Here is a 15,731-nt window from a genome sequence, read left to right as displayed (position 1 = left end):
AATCCTTGGAATAAATTGCTGCACATAATACAACAAATGTATCACGTTATCATTATTCAATTAATTAAAGTTTATACTTAATATTATAATTTTTACTGGGTGAACGTCATGGACCACTGACTTTCATCACATTAACATAACACATCACTCAGGTATATATTACTATAAAATTACTTTACCCAGTAATGAGTAAACCTACACCCTAAGTTTTTTTATTTATTTATATTTATATAACGTATTTAAAGAAAATATTTAAATATTTTTTCCCCCTTTTTGCTGACTAACTTTCCCAACAATAACTCTGAAAACCAAATGTTAATGGTTCCTCGTTTAGATATAAAAAGGCTCATTCTGGGCTCATGAAAAACAACAATTCATACACTCGGATCACTGCATAATGTTTATAAAGTTATTCAATTTCTGTCAAATGACAATTTCACATAAACTGTATATACAGGACTTTTAGGCCTGTCTTTTCAACTATACTTTTCCTGTTGTTTTTTATTATTTCATTATTACCTACAATGTTTTTTAATCTCCTTCCACATTTTCTTTTAGCCAATTCATACATAGAAGTATTTCCCATTTTTAAATATAATTGTGGGAGTATTGGAATTTCTTCTACAAATGTTCTCCCTGAGGAAATATATTGAGAGGGTATAATATACCCTCATCAAAGGCAAAGCGAGGCACACCTTATTTTGAAAGTCTTAAACCGGAAACGACACGTTCATCTTTGCTCTACGGAAAGAGTGACTGCGGTGAGCGCTGAGGAGCGTGACGAACGAACGGTTTGTTTTGGACTCAGCGGTTGACAATGAGCGTGAAATATAAAAACACGACAGTAGTGATAGTGGGATGCGGCATTTCAGGCATAGCAGCGGCTCACCGGCTCATCAACGCCGGATTCCACAATGTGCGGATACTTGAAGCGACGGCGAGAAGCGGAGGGAGAATTAAGACGTCGCGACTGGGTGAGTCCAAGAGTCCAATAGCGAGAGGAAACGGCAACTAACGGTTCCTGTGTTATAACAAATGCATTCATTTATGTTTGATAACAGAAGAACTGTTGTCATAATGTTACAAAAACGTATTTGGAATCTATTCCTATAATCCAGGGGTCTCAATCTCAATCATACTCTATAGCAGGAGTCTCAAACTGGCGGCCCAGGGGCCACATGCGGCCCCCAAATCAATTGCAGGTGGCCCACCAATTATATCAACTTACAATCAGAAATCTTGTTTTCATGATTAAAATAAAAGATTTCTGATTGTTTTAGCTTCTTAAATGTGAATATTTTCTTTGTTTCTAACATTAACGTTAACATTTCCTGACATTTTATGGACCAAGCGATTAATCGGGAAAATAATTGACAGATTTATCGATTACGAAAATAATCATTAGTTGCCGCTCTAAATTAGTTATTTCTGTATCTGTCATAAATACGTTTATTTATTGTCAACTGTTTTTGTTCCATCTCAAAACAATTACTTCTAATGTGAAATTATGTGAAATAGCATCATAAATATTATTATATCCATGTCTTTTTTGACTTCACCGGCCCCTCACTGACCAAACTCGACACTCAGTGGCCCCCAGGTCCTTTGAGTTTAAGACCCCTGTTCTATAGTGATATCACAATAGAAATAGCATCTGCGTCATTAATATGGAACGATATAGGCTAGAGTTCACAATAACAATGTATTTATGATGCTGAATTGATTTATTACCAAAAAATATACTGAAATTAGGAGTTTGATACCTCCTAAGTATGATTATGGATTTATAATAACCACAAAAAACGGATCTGCACACATTACTGACTTTTATTATTGATTAATCTGAAGATTGCATGCTCTTGTTGTTTATCTGAAACACAGCCCTAAAGCATTGTTTGGGAACTGGATGAGTTCTGTTTACTTCAGAAAAATCCAAATCATATTTAAAGCTTCCAGACTGTTTACAAAAGTACAAAATATGCAGTTAAACCTGTTGATCTAAGTTGACATAAACGATCTACTCTCTGCCTTGGGCAACATATGAACAGGATCTCCTGGTTTTTCATTACAAAACCCTAATCCTAATCCTTTTACCTAGCAATTTAATTTACAGAGAAATCCATGTACTACTGTCTCACTTTACTAGTGCCGGACTCAGCTGTGTGACATTTCTGAAGCATATGACAACACTTTTCATCTGTAGGTGATAGTGTTGTTGAGATTGGGGCAAACTGGATCCATGGACCGTGCAAGGAGAACCCAGTGTTCTGTCTGGCCCAAAAGTACGGGCTCCTGGATCCAGAGGCCCTCACCCCAGAAAACCAAGCCATAGACATCGGAGGACATCCTGCCGGGCCTGTCAACATCTTCAGCAGTTCAGGTTATAAAAAATGAATTCATTTACCACTGAAACACCCTGTGATAAATGTAGTATTTGTTTGTGTATTGGTGGTTATACTCTGATTAATTTGTTGTTGGCACTAGTTAAATGCAAAAAGCACCAAACAGGGATTGTTTGATTATAGTACAGAAGAGAAGGAGATTTTATTTTATTTAACCTTTATTCAACCAGATAAAAGACCCATTGAGATCAAGATCTCTTTCACAAGGGTGACCTGGCCAAGAAAGGCAGCAGCACACGTCAAAGTTAAATAAGAAACAGGAAGGCAACATTTACAAAACAAATATATAAACAAACCTTTATATGAACATATAAAGGTCAGGGGTTGTGGTCGCAGTAAAAATTTAAGAACATAGACACTGTACGTTATATTTTGCGTCAACCTCGCTGCTGCATGGATTATTGCAATAATTTATCATACAACGCGGTCAGTTTGTCACCCTGCAGACAAAGAGCTTTATTGATTTCAAATCAGACTTTGCTCCGGTTTCATAACAGACAGTCAACAAGGAAAATGAAGCACAGCTCAGTTCATGGCATCTGGTTGTGAATTACTGACTTTGCTGTGAAGAAAGTGATATGAGATTGTAATAATAATAATAATAGTTTTAAGCGATAGTATGTCTGTTTCATCGGCTCCACACGAATCTCCCTCTGTGTCTCAGCATAGTTCCACTGCTAACAAACATTGATGTTCAGCGTGTTGAGGTCCATAAACACGTCTTACAACCATGTAGTGGAGGGGTGGGGGTGACCTTGGTACACTACCGTTCAAAGGTTTGGGGTTTTGTGTTTTCCATTAAAAGTCACACTTAAATCAATCAAAAGAGTTGCAAAATGAATAGAAAACATTGTCAAGACATTGACAAGATTAGAAATAATGGTTTTTATTCAAAATAATAATTTTGCCCTTCGTCAAAGAACCAGCAAAACTGTTTCCAGATGTGCTAACATAATTGCACAAGGGTTTTCTTATCATCCAATAGCCTTCTAACACCATTAGCAAACACAATGTACCATTAGAACACTGGAAATGGGCCTCTATACACCTATGTACATATTCCATTAAAAATAGATGTTTGCAGCTAGAATAGTCGTTTACCACATTAACAATGTATAAAGTGTATTTCTGATTTGGTAATTATTGACAATTTCTCCTCGGGATGAGAGAAGTTATGCACTGAAGTTTTAACAATACATTATTTAATCCATGTTGTCACGTGTGCAGGCCGTAAGCTGAATGTCGAGGACGTCTATCCTGCTCAAAAGATGTTTTCTGAGCTGCTTGATGAAAGTGAAGGATTCCAGAGTCGAGGGGAAGAACCCTGTCCCAGTTTGGGAGAGTACATACGGTCAGAGGTACGTTATAGCCATGTTTCCACCAAGTGGAACAATTTGGTATGGCACATGTTTTTGTTGCATTTCCATGAGGAATAGTACCAAAGTAACTGTCCCAAACTCTTGGGGTACCAGAGTAATGGTATGGTATGGGTGAAGGTTGATGTTTCTTGGAGACAAGCAGCCACAAACCAAGCAGGAAAAAAATGCTGTTATATCGCGTTAGATATCGTTTGTTGTTGTTGCACCGCTACGACGTCACACTACTACCATTACAAACCATACCGTACTGTACCAAACCAGTACTGCCAGGATTGGCTACATAGTTTCATAGTTTGTTTTGTCGCTTGTTGCCCGATGCAGGTGCAACAACGAGCTGCAGATGAATGGAAACATTTAGACGCAAACGCCAGATCACTGCAACTGTGTGCGATCAGCAGCATGTTGAAGTTGGAGTGCAGCACTAATGCCGCTCACAGCTTGGATGAGGTGGCCCTGGGGGCCAATGGCCTTTACAAGACTCTACCTGGACTGGACTGTACATTTCCAGGGTGTGTACTTAACTTTTAACAATTAATCCAAATCATTTCATCATTATTACATGAATAGCTCGATAGGTAAAACAGGTGCAGTTGCTTATTTGGCCAGCTTCTGGGAACATTTTAGCAAACTATTCATCCTAACAACCCCCAAAAAATGACAATAGTTAACATCAATAATACGACATTGTTCCATCATGTGTCACACTGGCTTAATCTCATTACTAAATAGCATTCTCCTTCTCATGCAGTGGCTACGAGGGTCTAATCAAAAGCTTGATGTCGGAGCTGCCCAATGGTGTAGTGACGTACAGTCGGCCTGTGCACTGTGTCCACTGGAGCAACTCAGAGAAGACACAAACCCAAGTGATGGTCGAGTGTAGTGACGGCGAGAAGATCGCTGCTGATCATGTTATTGTCACAGTACCTCTAGGTAAAATCATGTGCATCGTCATCATTTTTCACCTCTTACACTGGGTAATTGTCAGTTGTATTATTTGTCCCCACTTTTTTTTTTCAGGATACCTAAAGCGACATCATTCAACTCTGTTCCGTCCTCCTCTGCCTCTACACAAGCTGCACTCTGTACAGAGACAAGGCTTTGGAACAAACAACAAAATATTCATGGAGTTTGATTCACCGTGGTGGGACGCAGACTGTGAGGTCATCTACCTCGTGTGGGACGATGAGGTGAATAAAGGAAGGAGACACATTTACTCCACACAGCGTTCATCTTAACACACTGCACTCATTCACATGATAGATAGATAGATAGATAGATAGATAGATAGATAGATAGATAGATAGATAGATAGATAGATAGATAGATAGATAGATAGATAGATAGATAGATAGATAGATAGATAGATAGATAGATAGATAGATAGATAGATAGATAGATAGATAGATAGATAGATAGATAAAGAAACTAACATATGCTACATAAATATAGTAAAATGCAATGTTAAAAAGAAAGTAGAGTGCAAAGAAGTAGTAAAAATACAATGCAAAGAGGCAGGTCTACCAGATTGATTGTGTGAATTACACGAGAGAAGAGACTAAAAGCTCATTTTATGTTTGCCCGAACAGATAACACTAATAATCTTAAAAAATTTGAACACATGAACTACAGTTTATTTCTACACGCTTAGCAACAGCATCGTGTTTTAAGGTCGTCTGTGTGTGCGTCTGACCATTCTTCTCCCACGCTTGCAATATCTCACAAAGACAAGGACTCGCAAAGTAACTGGGTTAGAATTTGATGGTCAGTGGTCATTGTTGCTGTGACCTTACGAAACACATTTGTGATGAGCTGCTTCTTAGATTTGAATGGCCAAAGGTCGGTGTCATGGTGGCCTCACAGAGCGTATTGCTTTGTCATCATTCAGGATGCCGTTGTGGATCAGGTGCCAGATTTACAGAGATCCTGGATAAAGAAGTTGTGTGCCTTCACTGTGGTCAAACCCACAGAAAGGTCAGCATCCATGAGGCTCAGTCTGCTTGTTTATGTTGGTTTTACTCAATAATAATAATAATGATAAGTGGCATATTGATAGTGCTGTTTGTGGTTAAACCTTCAGGTATGGCCATGTCCTCTGTGGCTGGATAGCTGGCCATGAGTCAGAGTACATGGAGACACTGTCTGAACAGGAGGTCACACAAGCTGCAGCACAGCTTGTTCGTAGGTTCACGGGTGAGTGTGAAGTATTCAAAATGTTCCTCACTTAAGATCGCAATACTTCCTCTTTATATATAATGAAAAACTGTCAACTGTGTGTTTAGGGAACCCAACCATCACCCTTAGGAGAGTTCTGCGCTCCCAGTGGTTTCATGATCCATGGACATGTGGGTCATACAGTCATGCTGGAGTAGGCTGCTCACAACAGGACTTGGAAAACTTAATGGAGCCGCTGCCTGTGAAAGGATCACAGTCAAAAGTACTGAAGTGGTTATATTCATAAATAATGTGTACAGTGAGTGTTATAGTTTGTCTCATGCTTGTTGTGCTGTGTTTCAGCCCTTGCAGGTGTTGTTTGCTGGAGAGGCGACTCATCCCTGCTACTTTTCAACTGTTCATGGAGCTCTTCTCAGTGGGTGGAGAGAAGCAGATCGCCTCATCTCTCACTATACCTCCACTGGTCCACCTGAGCCGACCAAGTCAAAACTGTAAAAGCACTACGCTGCTGTGACAGGAAGTGATCGATCCGATTTTCATCCAAAATGTTCAAATTCTTCAAACAATTACATTAATTGATTTGATGGTTTGTTTTAGGGCTTTTCTTTATTTAAATCGGAATCAGCGAAGTGAATGAATTAATGAATGTCCTTTGAAATCACGCACTTATAAATCTGGTAATGAAACTGCAGGTGAAGGAGCGGTAATTTTGTTTTCTTTTAAGAATAAAACAAAGCAAAATGTCATAATCATTTTGATAGTGCACTGACACTTATAAGGAAATGTTTTTTCCTTTTCACTCTCTGTTTTTGCACTATGTAACTGTAATGAGAACATGATCATGTTAAACTGGAGTTTGGTGTGTTTGGTTGCAGTGATAGAATTTCCAGTTCCCTAAGACAGTGATCATAGTCACCATTCAGCTGTTTCAGATCCTTTATTAGATTATCAGACGTTTTGTTTTCTGTTCATAAAACTCACTTATCAGCCTGGACTGTGAACCCCAAAGACTTGAATGCCATTTGTGCCTGAAGAGGGCACTGCTGTTTGTTGTTGTGTGTGTGGTTTGATTTCAAACTTTTCCTTTGATAATCCAGTCATGGGTTGTAATTATACAAGGATATTCTAAATAAAATATTTTGACTATTACCGTTATGTTTTGTTTTTGTTCAGTCGGAGAAGCTTTAAGACGCTGGATGTGTAAAAACCACGATGGAAAGCTAGACATTTGTGGCCATTAAGAGACAATGAATAATGATACCACATTAGCAGCCTGTAGGAATTAATCACTGGAGAAACAGTGTTTTAAGAAACACCTTAAAAGTGAAACACTGGTCATATTTTTAATATCTTATAGTGGTGAACATATTAGTTCCGTTTCTCTCCTAAAGAGGGCAGACACGCGCTCTTTCGCCTTCAAACGGAAGAGAGAAGAAGTCGGAGCGGAACAAAGTAGTTTCGGCGGTAGTTTCCAGTCGGCGTGTAAACAGTGTGGCGCATCGGCATGTTCTCAGTAGTGATGGTTAAATTGTAGGTTATTTTAAATGGACACAGATTATAAAGAGGCGTAGTTGTATTTTGTAGCCATGAAACTGCACCAGGTTCTCCGAAATGTGGAAAAATTCAGAACCGTGTTCGACTTCAGTGGACGGGATGTGGCTCACTGGTTCCCTGGACACATGGCTAAAGGTGACAGCTTTACCTGCAGGGTCAAACGTCAAGTGTATACTTGTATGTAGCAGTGGAGTGTAAATGTCTGTGATTTCCTCTCACTGTCTGTAGGACTGAAGCAGATGAGAGCCAGCCTCAAGAGTGTGGACTGTATTATAGAAATCCACGATGCAAGAATATCCTTTTTCTTTTCTTTTTTTCTTAAAGAGCAGAATGTAGCAGAACAAGTGTAATCTTATGATAATGCGCTGGTAATCAGTAAGCATGGGTAGTTTGATGTTAGTAAACTTGGTCTTAATGTGTTGTGAAAAAATTATAATCTGTAGATACATCGCTCAAATGTTCAGCTTTGTCCATATTCCAAAACTATTTAATTTACTGTCACAGCAAGGAAACCAGAACATGTTTAAGGTTATAGAGATTAAATTACAAGACTTATTTGGTTAATTATAATTGTATCATTCAGGTTAGTCCGAACACTTTGACAATTCTCTTTAACACTAAGCACATCCCATTTTCTGGAAGAAACCCCATGTTTCAGGAGACTCTGGATGCCAGGCCACACGTGCTAATCCTCAACAAGATGGACCTCGCTGATCTGAGCAGCCAGCAGGTAAATTTACAGCAACAGTTTTAGCAACAGCACAAAGTCAACAGCCATTTAATTAATTTCATCTGCTCGTTTACCACTCAGAGAGTCCTTAAGAAGCTGGAAAAAGATGGCATTAGGAATGTTCTTTTCACAGACTGTTTGAAGCAGAGAGATGCCAACGTCAAAAAGGTAGAGGTCGCTTTTATTTGACCTACTTCAGTTAATATGGAGGACAAAAGTCTGAGCACGACTGCAACTTTTTACTGTTTTCTTTCTTTCTTTCTATAGTTGGTTCCAATGGTGATGGACATTATTGGAAACACGCCACGTTTTAACAGAGACGAGGTCTGCTCACTAGACAATATTGTATTTAGACCTTGTGATCTTTGAGAAAAATTCTAAGCCTGTCAAAAGATGCAGCCATCCGTGCATCATCTATCTGAAGATAGTAGAGGAGATTAAATCTTAATGTGTTGTCCATTTACCTTAAATTCTGTTTTTATCATGATAAACTTGCAGAATACAAACTACTGCATGATGGTGATTGGAGTGCCTAATGTGGGGAAGTCCTCTCTAATTAACTCTTTAAGAAGAACCAACTTAAAGAAAGGTAATGGGTTAGTAAAACATTTGAAAGGTGCTGGACATTGATTCTACATCAGATTTTAATCCTTGTAATGATACACCAGGTCGTGCATCACGAGTAGGTGGGGAGCCTGGTATAACCAAAGCAGTCCTTACTAGAATCCAGGTAAGTGTCAAAGACATGATTTATCTTTTTTATATATATATATATATATATATATATATATATACGAGTGTGTGTTAATTGTTTTGTGCATCTGTGAAGTACTTGTACCTGCTTTTGTCCTCAGGTAAGTGAGCGACCTATAGTGTACTTGTTGGACACACCGGGAGTCTTGCCTCCTAAGATTGAGAGTGTTGAAGCTGGCATGAAGCTGGCTTTATGTGGTGAGTGGAACATCGATTGCTTGGGTTTTCCCATGACCCTCATGTGGAGGATAAAGGGGTAGAAGATTACTTAATGTGCCGCTCTTTGCCATTGAATTACCCCTCAGGAATAAATTAAGTATTACTGTTATTTAGGAATCACCGTTGTTGTGATATATTCAGTGTCAGAGCTCTTGTGTTTGTTTTTTAATGTGCTAAACTAATATTTACATTTCTTTTTTTTTTATCCCCTCAGGAACTATACTAGACCATTTAGTTGGGGAAGATATTATCGCTGACTACTTGCTGTATTCCCTAAACAGGCTGGAGAAGTTCAGGTGTGATTTTATTCATCCATTCATTCATTCATTCATTTTTGAAGTCCTTTTGATTCACAACACTATGTTGTCTCGCGTCTAGTTACGTGGAAAAATACAACCTGCAGGAGCCCAGTGATGACATCCAACATGTCCTCAAACGCATTGCTGTCAAACTTAAAAAGACACAGAGAGTCACAGCCGTCACTGGAGTGGGTAAGAAAACACTATAACCTATAGATAACTTTTGTTTTGATATAGAATTACAGACTAGTTGGTTATAAGAGGAATAACCAGAGGTTTTATACTGACTACTATACTGTATGCACAGGCCACCATAGTTCCCTGATGTGTATTTTGATTTGTATTCAGTCTGATGGCACGATCGACAGCATATTAACAAATGTTTATTCTTCATCTCCGTCAGGAAACATTACCGTCACAATCCCAAACTACACAGCAGCAGCGTATGACTTCATTAGAGCTTTCAGGAAAGGAGAGCTGGGACAAGTGATGCTGGACTGACTGTTTGAATCCAGATACGCAGACTTTTCCATTTAACCCAGAAGGATTTATATTTTAACCACAGCGTACTATGTCTCGTGGGAAACATCGTCTTCATCGCTGACATTTTTAGAGGGAACATGATGAATTCTGTTGTTGTAAATTAAAAACTCCACAAGCATCGTGTCCTTTTGTAAATAAAACTATTGAACTTAATGAGGTGAAATGTTAGTTTTTTTGAAAACACGAGGCACATATATCCGACAACTATTTATTGGCATAAAGACGGTGATAACAAACACGTTAGTATTAACATACTGTATAGTGTGAGTGCACTTATAGCTGTGGAACAGTCGGTCGCACCTGAGTTTCTACAGCAGGTAAAAAGTTCTTCTTGGACAATGGACTGGTGACAGTGAGAGCAGCAGTGAGTCAAGAATAATTTTAGTAAAAATTACAGTATAAAAAGGATGTCAATCGCACAAGAATTTCACATGATAGAGGATATACTACTCTTAATCTGCCAACAAACATCAGTCCAATCACTAAGCTGAGATTTTGTAGAAAGGAGTAAAACAATTTGGAAAAAGAAATGATCGAAGTAGTTCAAATTGCAAAATGTTCAAATTGCACGCCTCAGTTTAAATGCTGGTTCTTTCACTCTGTTCATCAGAGAATACTGTATTTAACGTAATGACTTGTTGCCTGTTTTATATAAACTGCAGCATCAAAATCATGAATAAAAACTTTCTTTTAGTTGGTCAGAGTAGTGATGGCAATCACACTGTTGTGATAGAATTAAACAGATGGCCAGCAGTTAGACTGTTGCTTCTGTTCGTTTGATTTCCACAATAAAAATATCTTAATTAGATAAAGGAATCAAGATTTAGTGAAGGAAACACATCTGAATAATCTTCGATTTTGGCCCCAGTATAACACAGAAGTGTTAGATATAAAGTGCACTCTTCAAAACATCACAATGAATGGTAATGTGCTGGTTATGCATGTTTGTATAGAGGATTAGATGTGTAAAAACGTACAGTACAGTGATTTGTTTTCATGTCACTTCACCACTGGGCTTCACCTCGAGCCAAATGCAGATTCCAGTCAGTCCATCATAGTCAGATCCAGAGCAGAAGCTCAGGCCTAAACTGAATCAGAAATGTATCATAATAAATAATAATTAAAAAAGAAAAACCACCTCAACATCTACAGTGTACAGTCCAAGAAGAGCCCATATATGGGTGAAAATGTTGCAAAGATGATGGCAACAAGCTGAGACTGAGAAGATCCCATTTCGGCTGTACCCGACATCAGTGCATCAAAGTAATTGGTCCTGTTGTAATAGTCCAGTCCTTCATCTGAGCTGTCGGCATTGCTGCGGCGGTAAGCGGACGCGTACCATTTATCCGCAGTTAAAGCCACTGCTGCCCCTGCTGCTGCGGCACTTGCCACCTTCACTGGGGACGATCGCCCCGCTGACCTGAAGCGAGAGCGCGTCCCACCATAGGCGCCTCCTCCCCGGTAATTCCCCCCACCGGGGCTGCGCGAGTGGGAACCCCGAGAGGAGCCCCGGGAACCTCCACGACCGCCCTTGGCCAGCGTGGGCTCACACAGGAAGGCAGAGAGCAGAAGGCAAGTCCAGCATGTTGCAACCAGCTGGTTCATTCCCAACATCTGTGCAGGGAGAAGATCTAATGAAGCAAAGAAGCACATTTTAGGCCTACTGTATGTGTGGTGGAAGTCTGAAATGGAGAAGTTACACTTTATCTTTTAGTCAGTAAAATAGCCTCATCACAACCCGTTCAGTCGTATTTCAGTTCAGTGACTGTCAGACGGAGTCTGTGCTCCGGTCCTGCAGGGAGTACTGAACTATTTGCTTGTCACTAGTTTGTGTCGCCTATAATAGTCGTGTACATGACCCGCCCACCCGTTGAGGAGGTGCCATGCTAAGGAAAATGACCAAGAGTCGCTGCTCTTCTCGTTCCTTGCAAGCGGTGGATAGTGACAATAGCAGTGATGGCGACCTACATAATGCAAGGCCCTTGTCTATTAATGTACATATAAAATGCTTATTCTAAGGCTATGAAAACCAGACAAAATCCATTAATTTACTACATTTATGAGCAGTATACTCAATTTCTGCCTGGAAACCCTCCTGAAATGTTACATACTGAACCTTTAAATCATCATCTTGATGTACGATCTATCGATCTGTTGATCAATTCTAACGTGTATATACATATATTAATATATACAGGACATACATTATGGATTATTAGTATTAATAAAAGGCACAGGCTGGCATGTCTGTAAGTGATGCAGGCCACTGTAGATGCTTCATTAATATCTAGCAGGAAACTGGGCCATCCAGTAAAAAATATATATACATATTTTGTCATTATTATTGTTGCACGTTTGACATTTATCTGATTTGGATTTTGCTAATCAAATGTATAAACATTGCAAATGCATGATGTTTATCTGACTGCATCCTCAGCAGTCGCTTGAATGAATCTCTCCATTTTAAAAGACGCACACACACACACACACACGTGAGTAATCCAATGGATCCAAACGCTTAATTGGTCCTTACCTGATTCCCCGTGTGTTTTATTTTTTAAATCCCAGTTTGAGTTTTGACGATCGCAGGAGAGACAAGAGACGATTGTCGTGCACGATGCATGTAGGCTCGCTCATGCGGCTGACTGCGAGAACGCGCGGCGCGCTCACGGCGTCCATTTATGGTATTATATTTATGTATTATTATACATTATTTTGGATTATATACGTTTTAAATATCTTATTCGGTCAGTGTGAACGGTCTAATTTATTTATGTATTGCCATACTTCAAATCCAATCACCAATTTATTTGTAATCTGTAAATAATTTTCCTACATTAAACAGTAAAAAAAATCTGATTTTTCAACAAAAATATTGAAATACTGAATAAAAAGGTTCGTCCTATCCCTTGAAACTATTAAAAACATAATCCTTTTCCACAAAAATATTGACATAAAGGTGGGGGACCGATGAATAAAGAGGTTGATCAAGAAGATTCTATACTACACTGACGTGACTCGGTCACGTGACATAAAAGCTTAAAAAACAATTATGACATATTTGCAATAACCACAGTTGCGCCACATGAGACTTATATATTGTGTGTAATTTAGTTCTGTCATTTGTAGAATAATTATGTTATGGATTGTGTGCGCAGAAAACGGTAATTTGTTGACGGTTCCTAAGTAGCCGTTGTTGTCAGTGGGCAGCAGCAAGCTAATAGCTAATAGCAAACGCCGGGTGAAACTGACGGACGAGCCGCTGTTTGAGGTGGTGCGAAGGTCTCTTAAATATACAGCTTTTTAACATAGTCACTGCAATAGAAGAAACACATTAAATCCAATCTGTTCACGGCCCTCACCGGTTGGTAGCGCTAACGGGCCATTGCCTTGATTTCACCGAGAAGAAGAACAGGAAGGAAGACTAGAAGAAGTCACAGGAGGCGGAAGCAGCGTCAGGAGCTTCGAGGAGAACTAGTGGAGAGACTTCACTGACACCAGTAACGAGAAAGAAGTCATGTCGTTCCTCTGCAGAAGAGCCGCGTTGCTCTTGAAGCCACGCAGCGCGTTAGCACCGGCTGTATTGTCCGCCGTCCGCCTCTGCAGCTCAGGTGAGTGTTTCAAACTCAGCCCAGGGTCACTCACTCTGCTCCGGCCACAATGTCATGAAACATACGCCACTGTTGAAGCGTGTTCTGTAGGCATAATCTGTCGTGTGCAAAGTACTTAAAAGGGATACTTGAGTAAAAGTACAAGTATCTTACCAGAAAATGTCTTCGGTAGAAGTTGAAGTCAGTTTTTGTGATATTACTTAAGTAAAAGTCTTCAAGTATATGGCATTTACTGTACTTCAGTAGCTTCAAAATGAAATGTACTTAAGTTAGTTTTTTTTAAGTGGTAGGTCGAGTTGTCTTTCAACTGGAAGGTTGTGGGTTCAATTCCTGGTTCTGACTGTCTATGTGTTCTTGAGCAAGACACCTAATCCCATGTCGCAGCGTGTCAATTGGTTTGAAAGATGGTTGAATGCTAAACCTGTAGTGTAAAGCAGCTCATCAAGACTAGACAAGACTGAGACTCTTCACCTTTACTCCACAAGATGTGTCCATGTCTCTGTAAGACCTTGACAGTGCTGATCTTCTTTAATGATTAACCAGAGCTTTGCCTTTTTCCTTGTGTTTCTGTGGTGGCCCATCAAGTTGACACAAGTGCAACAAGCACTGAAACACTGAATATGCAGCTCTTTACAAGCCTTGGTTTTAGTGTTCTCAAAATCGTTTCAAAAGGTATAAAAGAGTGCCTTTAGCAAAACAAAAAATCCTTAATTTTTCTTCATTCCTGCTTTACGTAAAATGGGTATTGTTGTGATATGGAAGGGGACAATTAGGGGTGTGCTGGCAAAATCAACATTGCCGCAAATGCGTTGACGGTAGTCTTGACACAGTAAATGTTACCTACCTGCAGTGCCAAATTAAAGCCAGTGGATGGCAGCAGCGTGATGAAGGGCATCTATAAAAACAAGTCCAGTCCCCTTCATGAAGGCCAGCTGTTGTAGTTAATTATGTGTATGTTATTATTTAAAATAGCTGTATTGAAGTATGTATTGTTTTTAACCTCCACCTCAAGTTGTTCTGATATTACAACACTTTGTATGTTAATTATTAGCTATATTTGATGCAATAAGCCATCGTGTTTGTTACTCCTTCATGCAGGTGGTCAGTATGAGTATATTTTGGTGGAAAAGCGAGGTGAGAAGAAGGACGTGGGTCTCATCCAGTTGAACCGACCTAAGGCTCTCAACGCTCTGTGTGGCGGGCTGATGAAGGAGGTCGGACAGGCTTTGGATTCATTTGAAGCCGACGGCAACATTGGAGCTATCGTTATCACTGGCAGTGACAGAGCCTTTGCTGGTGAGTGAAACTGGTCTTTTTTTATTTTTTATTTTTTTAAAGGTGCATTATGTAATAAATCTAAAGCAACTGGCCATACAATCCTCTTAATATGTCACAGAGGCTGAGGAATAATGTTCATATAACAAACTGAACTCATCAACAACAACAACAACAGTACAGCCAAAATATTTGCATAAAAAAAAAATATTTTGCAGACTGCAAATCATATTTATGTTTTGAAATCATGTTTTGGCATGTGGCGCCACCTACCGCCGTCTACCAATCATCAGTCATCAATCAGTAGTCTCAACTGCCGAGCAACCACGGGTTGCCAGTTATTCAGAAAACGAAACCTAAAAGACCTCGATATTTTGAATTTGAATGTAGTAACAGTTTTTGGCCACATTCTTACATATGGCACCTTTAAGGATTTGTATCCACGTCTTATCCGTCATCTGTTTGCGATGATAAATCCATTCGTTGTGTATTTTTAGCGGGAGCGGACATTAAAGAGATGCAGAATCTAACCTTCCAAGAGTGCTTTAGAGGAAACTTCCTGGCTCATTGGGACAGGGTGTCCACCGCAAAGAAACCAATAATTGCAGCTGTCAATGGATTCGCTGTGAGTGGCCTTTTCAATTTATGTCATTTATACCATTTTGAGGAACTTTTTAAGACAAAGGAGTTCCTGAAATCTCAAACAATGACAAGAAGTCTCATTTGAGTCTTTCATGCAATCTCATCTCTCAGCTGGGTGGAGGCTGTGAGCTCGCCATGATGTGCGACATTAT

At 39.5% G+C, this 15,731-nt stretch overlaps 4 protein-coding genes across 4 annotated transcripts in view; 3 read left to right on the top strand and 1 right to left on the bottom strand.

The window, feature by feature from the left end:
• The first annotated feature begins 753 nt into the window (after positions 1 to 753).
• Positions 754 to 6,713, top strand: LOC310934171 (peroxisomal N(1)-acetyl-spermine/spermidine oxidase-like). Its single transcript, XM_083897840.1, has 10 exons — positions 754 to 974; positions 2,204 to 2,380; positions 3,630 to 3,760; positions 4,103 to 4,290; positions 4,530 to 4,711; positions 4,799 to 4,968; positions 5,667 to 5,752; positions 5,859 to 5,971; positions 6,061 to 6,215; positions 6,296 to 6,713. The coding sequence occupies exons 1-10, from the start codon at positions 818 to 820 to the stop codon at positions 6,446 to 6,448; spliced, it is 1,512 nt and encodes a 503-aa protein (XP_083753966.1). The 5' UTR covers positions 754 to 817; the 3' UTR covers positions 6,449 to 6,713.
• A 762-nt stretch (positions 6,714 to 7,475) lies between these two features.
• Positions 7,476 to 10,065, top strand: mtg1 (mitochondrial ribosome-associated GTPase 1). Its single transcript, XM_083898200.1, has 11 exons — positions 7,476 to 7,642; positions 7,736 to 7,797; positions 8,130 to 8,237; positions 8,319 to 8,405; positions 8,505 to 8,561; positions 8,736 to 8,826; positions 8,906 to 8,967; positions 9,092 to 9,188; positions 9,424 to 9,505; positions 9,588 to 9,700; positions 9,912 to 10,065. The coding sequence occupies exons 1-11, from the start codon at positions 7,540 to 7,542 to the stop codon at positions 10,007 to 10,009; spliced, it is 960 nt and encodes a 319-aa protein (XP_083754326.1). The 5' UTR covers positions 7,476 to 7,539; the 3' UTR covers positions 10,010 to 10,065.
• Positions 10,066 to 11,197: 1,132 nt separating this feature from the next.
• On the bottom strand, positions 11,198 to 11,665 carry sprn (shadow of prion protein; the record flags this gene model as incomplete). Its single annotated transcript, XM_083897237.1, has 1 exon — positions 11,198 to 11,665. The coding sequence occupies one exon, from the start codon at positions 11,663 to 11,665 to the stop codon at positions 11,198 to 11,200; it is 468 nt and encodes a 155-aa protein (XP_083753363.1).
• Positions 11,666 to 13,495: 1,830 nt separating this feature from the next.
• Positions 13,496 to 15,731, top strand: part of echs1 (enoyl CoA hydratase, short chain, 1, mitochondrial) — a 4,211-nt gene continuing 1,975 nt past the window's right edge. The window contains exons 1-4 of the mRNA XM_083897533.1: positions 13,496 to 13,662; positions 14,761 to 14,958; positions 15,435 to 15,562; positions 15,691 to 15,731. The exon at positions 15,691 to 15,731 is cut by the window's right edge and continues 59 nt beyond it. Of these exons, the coding sequence (XP_083753659.1) occupies positions 13,569 to 13,662; positions 14,761 to 14,958; positions 15,435 to 15,562; positions 15,691 to 15,731 (461 nt within the window). The 5' untranslated portion in view covers positions 13,496 to 13,568. The remainder of the gene's footprint in view (positions 13,663 to 14,760; positions 14,959 to 15,434; positions 15,563 to 15,690) is intronic.

Source organism: Microchirus variegatus (assembly GCF_963457635.1).
Source record: "Microchirus variegatus genome assembly, chromosome: 11".
NCBI lineage: Eukaryota > Metazoa > Chordata > Actinopteri > Pleuronectiformes > Soleidae > Microchirus > Microchirus variegatus.
Note: the sequence above shows the minus strand (reverse complement) of the source record. Positions and strands in the feature narration are given on the sequence as shown.

Excerpts from the sequence above, each read along its gene's own strand:
- mtg1 (XM_083898200.1), top strand. The coding sequence starts at position 7,540 with ATGAAACTGCACCAGGTTCTCCGAAATGTGGAAAAATTCAGAACCGTG. Across the intron at positions 9,506-9,587 it reads AACAGGCTGGAGAAGTTCAG|TTACGTGGAAAAATACAACC; the intron begins GTGTGATTTTAT and ends TCTCGCGTCTAG. Across the intron at positions 9,701-9,911 it reads CACAGCCGTCACTGGAGTGG|GAAACATTACCGTCACAATC; the intron begins GTAAGAAAACAC and ends CATCTCCGTCAG.
- LOC310934171 (XM_083897840.1), top strand. The coding sequence starts at position 818 with ATGAGCGTGAAATATAAAAACACGACAGTAGTGATAGTGGGATGCGGC. Across the intron at positions 2,381-3,629 it reads CAACATCTTCAGCAGTTCAG|GCCGTAAGCTGAATGTCGAG; the intron begins GTTATAAAAAAT and ends TCACGTGTGCAG. Across the intron at positions 4,969-5,666 it reads ACCTCGTGTGGGACGATGAG|GATGCCGTTGTGGATCAGGT; the intron begins GTGAATAAAGGA and ends GTCATCATTCAG.